General features: G+C 43.1%; 1 protein-coding gene across 8 annotated transcripts in view; it reads left to right on the top strand.

Annotated features, from left to right (window-relative positions):
* Window positions 1-3260: 3260 nt before the first annotated feature.
* Window positions 3261-12859, top strand: part of HIVEP1 (HIVEP zinc finger 1) — an 87965-nt gene continuing 78366 nt past the window's right edge. For 2 of the 8 annotated variants that reach the window (XM_081950111.1, XM_081950118.1), the window contains exons 1-3: window positions 3261-3410; window positions 4250-4375; window positions 9943-10072. In XM_081950111.1, the coding sequence (XP_081806237.1) occupies window positions 10027-10072 (46 nt within the window). In that variant the 5' untranslated portion in view covers window positions 3261-3410; window positions 4250-4375; window positions 9943-10026. The other 6 variants (XM_081950112.1, XM_081950114.1, XM_081950115.1 and 3 more) reach the window with 6 other exon arrangements.

Below are 12859 nucleotides of genomic sequence, written 5' to 3' on the forward strand. Positions count from 1 at the left end.
AAGACAAAGAGAAAAATAGAGGTAAAGTAAAAAAAATACTAAACACGTTTTCTTATTTGAGAGGGTGATTCAAGTTAAAACTCGGATAGGAAGATATGGAAAACTGCTGTCTCTGTTCCTAGATCCTGCAATGATTAGATGAAAATACCCTTTGTTGTACTTTTTGGGAAGTAAATTAATACCTATTGTGAATTGTACTCTGCACTTGAAATAATTGCCCCAGCACTTGGCCAAATGGTACATGAAGTTCAGCCAACATGTACATTTTACATGGCATTGTAAATAAACTATAGTGAATATGTAAGAAGCAAGATAGAAACCATCAATCTGTGTAAGTATGCCCTTGGCTGTGATGTGAGCAAATTATCTATACTATATTTATATTTATAATATATCTATAGGTGAAGATATACCTTATCTTATGGCACACTACGTATATACCTATATGCATACATATATATATGTATCAGCAAGGCCAGGGAATGACAGAGAGAGGGAGTAGTGAGCTCCCTCCCATATTTGGGCATATCAGGGGTTGTAACACAAATACATACCTATTTCCCTGGCCTTGCTGATAAGGAAGAGAGCCTGTGGCTTAGTGGCAATTACATCGGCCTAATATGCAATACAGCCCTGGTTCGAATCCCAGTAAGGGTATAGCTAGCTGATGAGAGCTAAATAGCTTGAAATGGATCCATACTATTTAGCTCTGATGAGAGCTAAATATCTTGAAATGGATCCATACTAGTCTCCCTTTATTTATTTATCAGCACAAATACAACATTTTATATATACATATATATATATGTTGTATTTGTACTGATAAATAAGTAAAGGGAGACTAGTATAGATCTATTTCGAGCTAATTAGCTCTCATCAGCTAGCCATACCCTTACTGGGATTTGAACCTGGGCTGTATTATATCGTAGGCAGGAGTCTTAGCCACTAAGCCACAGGCTCGCCTCCTTATCAGTTGAGCCAGGGAAATAGGTATGTATTAGTGGTACAACCCCTGGTATGCCCAAATATGGGAGTAAGGTCACTACTCCCTCTTTCTGTCCTGATAAATAAATAAAGGGAGACTAGTATAGATCTATTTCGAGCTAATTAGCTCTCATCAGCTAGCCATACCCTTACTGGGATTTGAACCTGTGTATATGTGAATACACACACACACACACATACATATATACGCCAAACACATACAAGCATACATATATGTATACATATATGTACAGATATACATATATGTACAGAATACACATATACAGTTCTGTACACATACACACATATGTTCACTGACAGAACATTGATGCATGTACCACTTTATTGGTGAAAATTTTCAAGAACAAAATTAAGTATTGAAAAATACTTAATTTAATTAAGAAATTATGTGAAATTCCACAATAGAAATTGAAACCATATTTGGAAGTTATATGAAGTTCCACAATAATTTGTCAGGACCAATTAGCTGTTACTAGATTAAAATAAAGTTTTCCAATACTTTTAACTAAGACTAGAGGCAATGCTATAGGCCTAAGAGCTTTCTTATTCCTAGGTAGCAATCCAAGCAGATTGTTATCTAGTGCATTGAACTTGGCAAAATGGGTGAATACATTTTATACAACTATCAGCCCCAATCAAGATGTGCAGTAAGTGTTCAAAATCAAAAGTTTCAAGCGTCAGTTAACTCTTTTGTTATAGAATGAAGTACCAATAAGGAAAGAAGCATTTGGACTATTGTAAAATGGCCCAACATAATTAACCATTGTTGAAAGAAATGTCCTTCTGGGTTCGACTCCAAGTGGGGAAAAAGACTCTGGAGGCTGCTTGGAAAGATGGTTTAATGGTGGACAGGATCACATGGCTTGAGTTCCTGAGCAGAAAAGGTGATCACATGCTTCAATGTTGGGTGAGGAAGAAGAGAAGGGCCGAGGAAGGGGCTTGCTGGGATGTTTATAATCTTTCAGCCCCACCTCTCTGTTTCCTCTTCCTGTGTAGGAAATGTATTCTGATTGGTTGTCAGATTCCTATGGGGCCATGCAAGGACAATTCTCTAAGCTGTGTTTTGAATCCAGGTTTGGTTGAGTTCTCAGATTCCATGTAGTGAGTAGGTAAAGGCTAATCATGCCTTAATCCCATCACCCTGGAGCTGAAGGAGATAACTCTATTATGTAAAAGGCTTGGGCATCTTAATGGCCCATTGACAAAGTGGGTGGGCAGGAAGCTGCAGGTAGCTACTCTCTCTTAAAACATGTTTCTCCCTTTTCACATCCAGGGAAATATAATATTCTGCCTTTTCAATATTTCCTAGGATATTTCATTTTTCTGGGAGATGGCTGGGTGATAACTTTCTACACCATTTAAAACTAGATCAGATGTTGGGGATGATGAAACTTCTGTAATTTACCTGGGAATGGGATAATGGGACATTTTCACATACACAGGACTGAACATCTGAAGATCTTCCAGGCATACCAGGAACAGGCAAGGGATTTTGAGTGAGTGAACTGTGTGTAATCATTAGAAGTCATCAATTCATAGAAAGTTTACTAAATAGAAAATAAAATAATCTACAACAATAGTTTACAGCCTGTTTCTAAAAGCTGTCTTTGGTGCATTAAGGATGTTCTGAAGCCTTTATTGATGGCACTTAAGCAAGGCAAGTTTAAGATTCAGGAAATTTATAAGTCAATGCATTCAGCAGGGATTACAATAAGGTAAGCACTGTAGAATAGAATGAAAGCTTTATTTGTTGAAAGTTATGAGCTACCTTGAACTTTTTAGAAAAATAAAGTAAAACGTACTTCCAAGTAAAGAAAAGATACACGAATCAGAGCATTGTGTTATTTTAGAAATGAGTGTGGAAAACTACTAGACTCATTTCTGTATATCTATTTATTACTTTACCATTATTTAACCTTTTATGGATAATTGCCTTCAGTAGTATTTATTATGTCATCGGTATTAGACAATCTTAAGAAAAAAAGGTCGCATTGCACAGTGTACGCTTTTGAAAAAAATAAAATAAATCAAGCTTTCCGCTAAAGCAAGGATTTCGTCGGGGAACTCCTTCCTATTCTGGAAAAAGATCCCGTTGCCCTACTGACGATCTTTATAAACAGCTGATGGTTGCAATGCAAGCCAATCAAAGCCGCGCAGCGAAAACCCGGACAGGGCCAAAGGGGAGCAAGCGCCGGCGGGGTGGGGGTGGGGACAGGGAGGCGGAGGTAGAAGAGAGAGAGAAAGAATGAGAGAGAGAGAGAACGAGTGAGCGAGCCTTAGGCGCCTCCCCTTTTGATTTCCTCTCACGCCCACTTCCAACAGCGAAGGGGGTTTGCCTTCCTTTTCTTTCGGCTTTTGTCGTTTCACGCTAAAACTTAACTGGTGAGAACCGGCGCCGACTTGGGGTAAGTTTCCTTCCCCGGTTTTTCGGGACAGATTTGACAGCGGCGAGAGGGGCGCTTGGCCCGCTCGCCTGGTGCGGGGTGTGCATATTTCTGTGCCCGCGCAGTTTGGCTCAGTCTGTCGCAACGGGAAGGAGGCGTAGGAGGGGGATTAAAGCGTGGCTCCTTAGCGAACGGGAAAACCCAACCAGGAAGGAGGCGGAGGCGGAGGAGGAGGCGGCGCCGGCAAGCGCAGCCTGCATGACCTGCCAGCAGCAAGGAGGAACCTCCGGGATCTCCGCGTCAGCAGCAGCAGCCCCAGCGATTGTGCATACATGGGAGGGTGTGTGCGTGTCTCGGTCCTGGAGAGATGGGCCTCTGCAGGGGGGCGTGTGACGGGCACCAGGGCTGGAGGCGGCAGCGCTGCCGCTGCTTGCCTCGGTAAGGACTCTTCCCGGTTAAGTTTGGACTTTTCCCGAGGGAGGGAAATCACCCAAAAATCCAAATGCATGGTTGTGTCCCCCCCCCCTTTCCTCGCTTTAATCTTTTCTTTTCTGGATCCGAGGAAGCTCCCTTTCGCCAAGGAGAGCGACAGTCCAGCAGATCTTATGGAAGGATAGCTGGGCTTGCAAGCTTGGGGATCGCTCAGCCTCAAGGGAAGACCCCCATTTGTGAGCTGCTTCCACGGTCGTGTATAGGATGGCGCTAGGCGTCGTGGGTGTGCCAGAGGGAGAGGGCAGCTTCCAGGCAAATTTACTGCACGAGTAGACGGTTTTATCAAAAAGGATTGTATGTTAAATGCCGAAGAAGTCTTCTCTCCTTTTTTATTCACCAATTCTCTCATCGTTTTTTTTTCTTTCTAGAGAAAAATCTGTTTAAAACAAAAAAACAAAGAAACTCCAGGGTGATGATGGCTGTGCTTAGCATTAGAAGGCATCTGCTGTGAATCACTCAAGAACTGAGAGTAATATAGTGGACAAGCATAACAGGTAAACACAGTGGCAAAAATAAGATCATGTAGATAGAGCGGTCTTTGAACACTGTCCTCTTCAAAACTACTTAGGATCTGGTTAGTTCTGAATAAATGTAGTAATAGCAGGGCATCCAATTTCTGCAGATGTGACATACTTTTGGCCTTCAGAAAGGGCTGTTCCACAGCTGTTTCCATCCTTTGTTTTTGGTTGTGGTGGCCGAGTGGGAATTTTGTAATACCTTGAATCCAGAGTCCTTAACCCTGATCTGAATGACAGGACCATCATTTTACAGAATTGTTTCTTCTTCCTTTTACAAGAAGCTGGATGCTGTTTCTTTCAGAGTTCAGCATTCTTTTTAGGTAGACATCCCAACGACACCAGGGTGGACAAATTCAGAGATTGGCTTGATTTCCTATAACTTCAAACATATATTCCCAGTCATTTCTCAGATTGTCAACCTTGAAATGTAAGAACTACTCTAGACAGTATGGTTGGGCTATTGTGCATCAGTATTTGTCCCATTGTTCTAAAACTTAAGTTAGAATGACACAATAATAGAAGAGGCTTCCATTATGTCATTGCTCTACCTTATTTACATAATTGTGTCGGGACCACTTGCAATCTTTCTGTCTCTATAAAAATTCCCTACTATTTTTTTATTACTTCCATGTTTTTGTCCATTAAAGAAACCCCCCCCCCATTAAGCTGTATTTTGTAGAAAGCCTGGGGTAGTGTTTCTATAATTAAATAGCAGATCCAGTATTATCATATAACATTTCACAGCTTATTACATTTCCCAATACTTTTGTGTCCTTGACCAGATTTAATAGTGGATTTTAATTTTAATGAGATAGGCAGAAAAAAGATCATTGCCTGCCTAGTTCTTCCTGTTTGATTGATGGGTGTCTTACAATGATGATTGTCCCTGACACTTTTTCTTTTAAAGCGTGCTTCCTCAAACTATGTATGCCTTAATTAGCAATAGAAATTTAGCATACATATTTCATTTGTTTAGAAATACTTGGGAAAGTTGGAGAAATCCTTTTTTTTTTTTTAAGTGTCTGTATAAGCTGGTCACTCAATAACTCTATGTGAAATATAACCTGTAAAACTGGAGTTCAGCTTGCTGCTGAAACAGCCTGTGTTAGGCAGTGTTGAAAAGTAAAATATTTATACTGAAGTTCAGTCCTTTGACTTCCAAGTCAGCCTGCCTGGGAATTCTAGGACCTGTAGAGAAAACACAGCTACAAGGCCAGGCGGGGGAGATAGTTTTGACTTTTAAAGACAAAGCAATGATGGTTGATAATCCAAGGACACTGCCTCCCGCGAAGGTCCCAGCTGCTTTGCAAACCAGGGCTTTCCAGAAAAGCGACTTGCTGCTCAAAGAGCTGCTGGGATTCTTCGGGTGGGAGGATCTAAACGGTAGCAAAGGAATTCCCCCTCCCCCCTCCTGCTTTAAGTTCTTAGTTTCACTTCTGCCCTTCCTCGTCGAGGTCTAGAGGAAGCGAGGAAAGCCCCTCGGCCACCCCTTCCTTCGTCAAGCCCCGCCCCTTCTCTCCTAGGCAGACGGAGAAGGGGGCGGGGCCCGGGAGACCCGATGACGTCACCCGGCCCGCTTCCTGCAATAGAAAGTGAAGGAAGGTAAAGCAAACCCCCTCCTTTCCATTTATCTCCTCTTCCCCCTCTCCCCCCCCCAAAAAAAGGCCGGAGGTGCAGCCGGTCGCGTGCTCTACTCTCTCCCCGCCCTCCCTCTCGCCCTTACTAGAATGGGGGAAGGGCACCAGGGAAGAGAGGAAGGGGGGAGAGAAAGAAAAGGGGAAGTGGTGGCGGCAGCCGTTCCAGCCAGCCCCCCGCTTTAACCGTGTAGGGTGTCTCCGCCCATTGACACCTTCTTTGAACCCCCCCCCCCTTTTTGCCTATGGATTCCTACTGTTCCTGAATCCTCCTGTACAACTGCCTCCTTTGCGCTTTAATTTCTCCAACTTCCTCGCCTAAACCTCCAAAGTCCCGCTCTGCTTTCTTTCGAGTACCCGATTGTGACATGCCCCACCAAGCCCGTTTGGCCACCCCCCTAACCCCCCGAGCGCCCCTGCAGACTGGGTGTTTCTCTTGTCCACCTGCTACCCCCGGTATCGCCGCACCCTCTCCTTTCCTCTGCCTGCTACCCGGGCTTTGTATAGTGGCGGGAGAGGATGGGAAGGTGGGCTTGAGGGGTGGCTAGTTCAGGCTTGGCTGCTAATCCTGGGTGTAAACGGCGGGGGAGGAAAGGATGCAGCCCGGGGCGGGAAAAGAGGGTTGTGGGTTTTGCAGGGGAGGGTGGAAGCCGGGGAGACTGTTGACGTGTAGCCCGTGAAACATGTGGAATACGCGGAGAGGGGTAGACGATACGGGGAAGGTAACCGTTCGGAGCAAAGCGGCAGCAAAGGTCCTTGGAGGGGAGCGCGGGTTTGGAATAAGGTACGAGAGATACGTAGGTGTGAAGTGGCGAGAGGGTTCCTCTCCAGAAGGAAAGGCTTCTCGGGGAAAATGACGCGACACCTGCCTCCCCGGAGGCAGGCAGGAGAGGCTGGCTGGAGCTGGAGTTCCTAGGTATGAGCAAACAGCTCTTATGGACGTGAAGGAAGGTATCCGCGGGGAAAAAGAGCCCCGGGGAGATGGTAGGCGGGCAGGGAGCTCCCAAGTTGGAACAGATGCGGGCAGAGTTGGCGGTGACTCTCGACATGAAAGGAGGGGCGCTGAACTTCCCGCCAAGATGAGGCGCGGTCCCCGAGGAGACAGCTTACTGGAGGGTGCGTAAGGGCCAAGAGCCGCCGGGATTGGGACGGCCGCGGGCATGCTTCTGCTGCAGCCCTCGAGGACCGAGGCGAAATGTTTCTCGAGGCTGAACCGCGGGTGTGGACACCTGGCGCAGCAGAAAAGGCTTCGCTCATTTCCCAGTCCCCCGGTTTGAACTCCGGCCCGTTTTTCGGGGGCTCTCTCGGCCCATCGCGACGTGCCTGGAGTGACTGGGGTAGAGAGAGTTGAACCGAAGAGGAGGAGGAGGTGCTGAAGGGGTGGGGGGCGCTGCTGCCGTGTTTATATGTCTGTGCTGAGCCGGCGGAGGGATGCGTATGGCAGAAGAGGGGAGGCCTTAGTGAGGAAGAGGATTGTGGGGAGGGGTTTCTTTTTTTTAGCGCCGGGTCATGTTTGTGGAGGCGGCTGTCAAGCAAAGGAGGATCCCAGACGTCGCCGCCGTGCTGGGGTCGACGAGCTTCCCGGCTGCTGCCGCGGTGGCTGCTGCTCTTCACGCCGGCGCCGCCGCCATCAGAAGCAGCAGCAGCAGCAGCTCTGGCTGCCTACTGAGCAGGGCTGCGGGGGGGAATCCAGGAAGGGTGGCGGAAGGAGAGACCTAAGCGCGTACACCTCCCCCCCCCCCCGGGTCTGCCAGTTTCCCCTTTTGGCCGCTTCTTTTAGCCCCCGCGGAGCCTCCGAGCCCTCAAAGCTGAGGGAAAAACATACCCCCCTCCCGTCAGCCCCAAGAAGTCTCCTTTAATCATGAAAGCTTCGGGGCAGGGAGAGTCGGGCTTGAGGCGCGAATGCAAGGGCCGGAGAGAAGCCTGCACGGCTCGCGTTGTAGGCTTTGGCTGGCGCGGTTTGGTTCGGCTTGCATTGGCGCGTTTGCTCCTGTTTCTTCCCGGCCTTTTGGGCTGCATGCGTTTTTTATACGGTGGCGTCTGCAGCTTCAGCAAGGTAGGTTTGGGCGTCTGGGCTGTGGCTGTGGTAACCAGGCATCCCGGTGAGTTCTCCCTCCCTCGGGTCGGTCCTGGTTTGCACTCGCTCTCCTCCACCTCCTGGCATGTGTGCTGTGCTTTGTTCAGTTCTGCGTTGCACAGGGGTTTTCCCAAGCTCCTCCCTCTTTATTCATTCATGTTTTTTCCCCTTTGCAACAGTACTTCTCACAGGGCTACCCGCCGTCACTGCGCCTCATTTCATTTCCATTTTTTCCTGTAATGCTGTTTTGTTAATTCTGATGGGTCCCCCCCCCCCCCACTATTCTTTCCCTTTGCCCTTCCTCAGTTATTCACATAAGAGATGCTTGATGTTTTCCTATTTGAAAGAATTGTCACCCGAGCGCCTTTTATATCCTTAACTATTCTAAAAACAGAAGGGAAATCCTGCTGGTGGCCAGCGGAAGTACTACTCTAAAAGAATAAATATTATGTAATGTGCTTTTTATATACTGAGTCTAAAAATTCTTGCTAGGGTAAAGGATTCATTTGCTGTTAATAGCTGACCAGCCAGTACTCCAGCATCTGGGATGAATTGTGAGGAAAAGGCTGATATTTTTAACTACAGTTTTGTCTAAGACTTGGCAGCATAATACGTTTGGTAATAACCTGGATATCCAATTAAAGAACTATCCATGTTTCACATAGTATTTTTCACATTTTTGTTGACCTAGCAAGGCCCTGAAGAGTAATAACATTTTAAAAACACAAGAGTTCTGAAACTAAGGGAAAAATAAATTATCATATTGGGGTCAAAGAAAATAACTCCTTCATAGCCACACATACTCATTTGTGAATCTCTCCCCTTTCCCTGCATTACATGATTCCCATTAATTATTTCAAGGAAGAAAGATGGCTGTACATTAAATTTTCTCACAATTTAATCATTCTGTTGGAGTGGATAAACCCTGAACAAGATATATACACTATTAAAAACTAACTGAAACAAGTAGTTTAGGAAAGGTGGATTAGAATTATTTTTCTCTTGAGCAATAGAGAACATTTTGTGTTTTTGTAGGGTGCATAATTTGTGTTTGATTGTAATCCAAAATGAGCTCTTAGAACTTTTCTTTAAAGGCCTTTTGATTTCTGTCTGAGATCTGAGGAAACTTTAGCGGAACAGATTTGAAATACCATATTGGATTATTCATTATATGCACATAATAAATATTTCTGCAGTGGAGTTTTAAACTATTTGGGGAGGCATCTCCTTCAGGAAGGGTTTTACAGTTCCTTAAAAACTGTAAAATTTAATAGATTTGATCTGACTCAGCAACTTTGTCACAATCTTAATATTAGAACCTATTATTTTGCTCACATATTTTGGTGACCTAACATGCTGGCATGACAGAGGATTGTCCTGTTAAAATACTTCCATTACAAGTGGGTTGAAACTTTAAAATAGTTTTTTTTAAATATAATTGTGGATGCAGTTTTAAAGTGTTCTATATGATTGACTTCAGTTAGTCATAATTAATGTATTGCTTTTTAAATTGTGTTTTTTTTTCTTAAAGAGGTGATTGTAGAAAAAATTATGTTGAGTGTAGATAATTAAAGAATGAGATAGTTAAACTTTTAGTTCTAAGTACATCATTTATAAAGATCATCTGCGCTAGACACAATGGGATATTTTCTGGGCCATAGTCTATAAAATAAAATAATGAAGAAGTAATTACTTTGCATGTGAAGGTTAGCCTGGTCTCATGTGATTACTGGCAGTCCATATTGTTGTAATGCAATCAGCTCGTTAAATAGATATTGTATGTACAGATCACTGCTTCTGATATTACTTAATCTAATCTTTTTCCTCCCCAGTATGTGGATTAATTGACCTTATTGGCATATTTATGGATCTTCTTTTGATCTATTCTCCATTTCTGCAAAACTACCTATGATTGGATGAGAATGCCTCGAACAAAACAAATAAATCCTAAAAATTTGAGAGGTAAGAAAGAAAGATTTATGTGAGAGTGTTAATATTTCAATGAATTAATTTTAAGATAAAGAGTAATGTTAAAATGAACTTGCTTTCAAAAATTAGTGTAATGGCAGTAATTTAAAAGAAGTGTTTTGTACTTAAAGCTAACATATGTTTCAATATCCATTTTCTTGGACACATGCATTCTGATCTATTTAGTAATGTTTTCATCCGTTTTAAAGGTTAATATAAGAACATTAAGTTCATACAAGCTATAGTTTCCTATATGTACTAAATGCAACTTAACTTAAAGCTTTTTTGTTGCACCTATGACATTTGAAATTGGTTTTGGTTGCTGTTTTCTTCAAAAACCATTCTAATTTCAAAAGCTTTGCTTAATTTACATGAATTACACCCATTTCTCGTTTAGTGACTGTTACATTCAAGACTAGGTCTTGCAGTGAATGGTCGCTAAATGAATGGTCACTAAATAACACATTGTCACAAAGAAATACTGCAAAGTCTTCTTGTTGCTGTCATCTCAGTCAGATAAAGTTCTAAATATATTTTCCCCCCCACACACACTAAAAGTGGATGGAAATGTCTGTGTGTCTTATACAATGAATGTTGCTGAAGGTCCAACCACCCGTTGGCCCTTACCCGCCAGCCGTTTTCGTCCTCCGCAGGTCACATTTTTGGCCTCTGCACACTCCGTTTTAGACCTGTTCCAGGCTGTGGGGATCGCCACAGCACATTGCCGCCAATCACCGACTCTTCACATTGTGTTTTTGGCCTCTGCACATAGCTTTTTGACCTCTGCACACACCATTTTAGACCCATTCCAGGCTGCAGGGATTGCCACAGCACATCGTCATTGCTCGCTGCCTCCATGCATTGCATTTTTGGCCTCTGCGCACCCATTTTTGGCCTCCGCGCACTGTGCTTTCAGCAGGTTCCAGATCCCCGCTGCCGCCAATCCCTGCTGCCTGGAACAGCTGAAAACGCGACATGGGGAGGCCGAAAACACGACACATGGAGTTGGTTATAGGTTGTGGCGATCCCCGTAGCATGGAACAGCTGATTGGTGGTATTCCGGGAGGCCGAACCAACTGCCAATCAGCTGTTTGTGCAGAATCAGGCTGCAATAATGTGCTGAAGCTGACCAGCCTATTTGCTGCAAGGGCCTCGTCATGAATGCATAGATTGGTTAGAAAATGGTCTTTTTATTACCATCATATTTGTGAATAGTTGCTAACTGTGATAGTCACTACCTGAGGAATGGGTGGAAAGTACAAGCAATACATGCATGCGCGCACACATAAACATAATGGCTAAGACGCTGAGCTTGTCGATCAGAAAGGTTGACAATTCAGCCGTTCGAATCCCTAGTGCTGAGTAATGGAGTGAGCTTCCATTACTTGTCTCAGCTTCTGCCAGCCTAGCAGTTCAAAAGCATGTAAAAATGCAAGTAGAAAAATAGAGACCACCTTTGGTGGGAAGGTAACAGCATTCTGTGCACCTTTGGCGTTTAGTCATGCCGGCCACATGACCACGGAGATTACTTCAGACAGCGCTGACTCTTTGGCTTTGTAACGGAGATGAGCACCACTCCCTAGAGTTGGGAACGACTAGCACATATATGCGAGGGGAAACTTTACCTTTACCAATTTTTAAATCAGGATTTGTGATTAGTTTATGCCTTGGCTTCTCCAAATAAATACACTGTAGTTTCTGTGTCACACATTGCACAAAGTTTTCTTTTTTCTGGTTTGTTCTTCTGTTTGTGAAAATGGATGGGAAAAAATATGAATGCATTGCTAAGTACTGTTCCTTCATTGCATAAACACATTTTGTAGGTAGGATTAGTAAGTACATTAATTTATTTAATTAAGACAAAAAGAGTTGAATGAAAACATTTGGAAGGGGTCTTTCCATGTACTACTTTGCATTGTCCTCTCTAGTTAATTAAATAAGCAATCAAAAGGCAATACTGTTATACCGGTTTTTATTTCTCATTCATTAAAATACCAATACATATTGGTGTGGTCTTTTGCTCTCTTGTTAAAACAGTATTGATTTGCTAGGGTAGAAAAACTACCTGTGTCAAAATAATATGAAGAAATGTTAACCAGTTTTTATCTAAGGCAGGGGTTCCCAAAAGTTACCAAAACTGCAAACAGTCTAAAAAGATAAATGAATTTTTGCCAGCTCTCGGGAATTAAACAAAGGATTTCATTCAGGTTAGGATTGAGCAAGAGATAAATGAGCCCACTTGTATTATGAAATTTTAAGCTTTAATAAATGCTTTTACATTTTACTAATAATTACTAACATGTAGACTTCTACAGATCCTCCAGAGAATATGGATGTATTATTACGTGCCACACCTGCAAAGATTGTAGAGAAAACAAATATTTCCAACAGAAGCAAAAACCCACCATTGATGGTCAATGTTAATACATCACTAACATGGAATGAATTTTTTAAAAAATTAGCTGCTACATCTTGCAGAATTAGAATGTTGTCCATATTAATTCTACTAAAAACTCTATTCCAGAAAGTACAGTTATATAGTCAAAGCAAGTCACAAAACTTTACAGATAATGAGATAATGATAGATTTTAATAGATACAACATTAAAACATTTTGTAAAAGAAATAAGTGATTATAAACATTTTCATTTCAAAAATTGTGTATCAACATCAAATCAAATGGGTGTTGGGTTTTTTTGAGTTTACAGAATCCTCATGCCTCTGCCAAAAAAGGAACAGATTGGTGAGCATGCAAAAATTCAAAGTCCAAGCTTGACAGAGG

Source organism: Natrix helvetica (assembly GCF_964273705.1).
Source record: "Natrix helvetica genome assembly, chromosome: 4".
NCBI lineage: Eukaryota > Metazoa > Chordata > Lepidosauria > Squamata > Natricidae > Natrix > Natrix helvetica.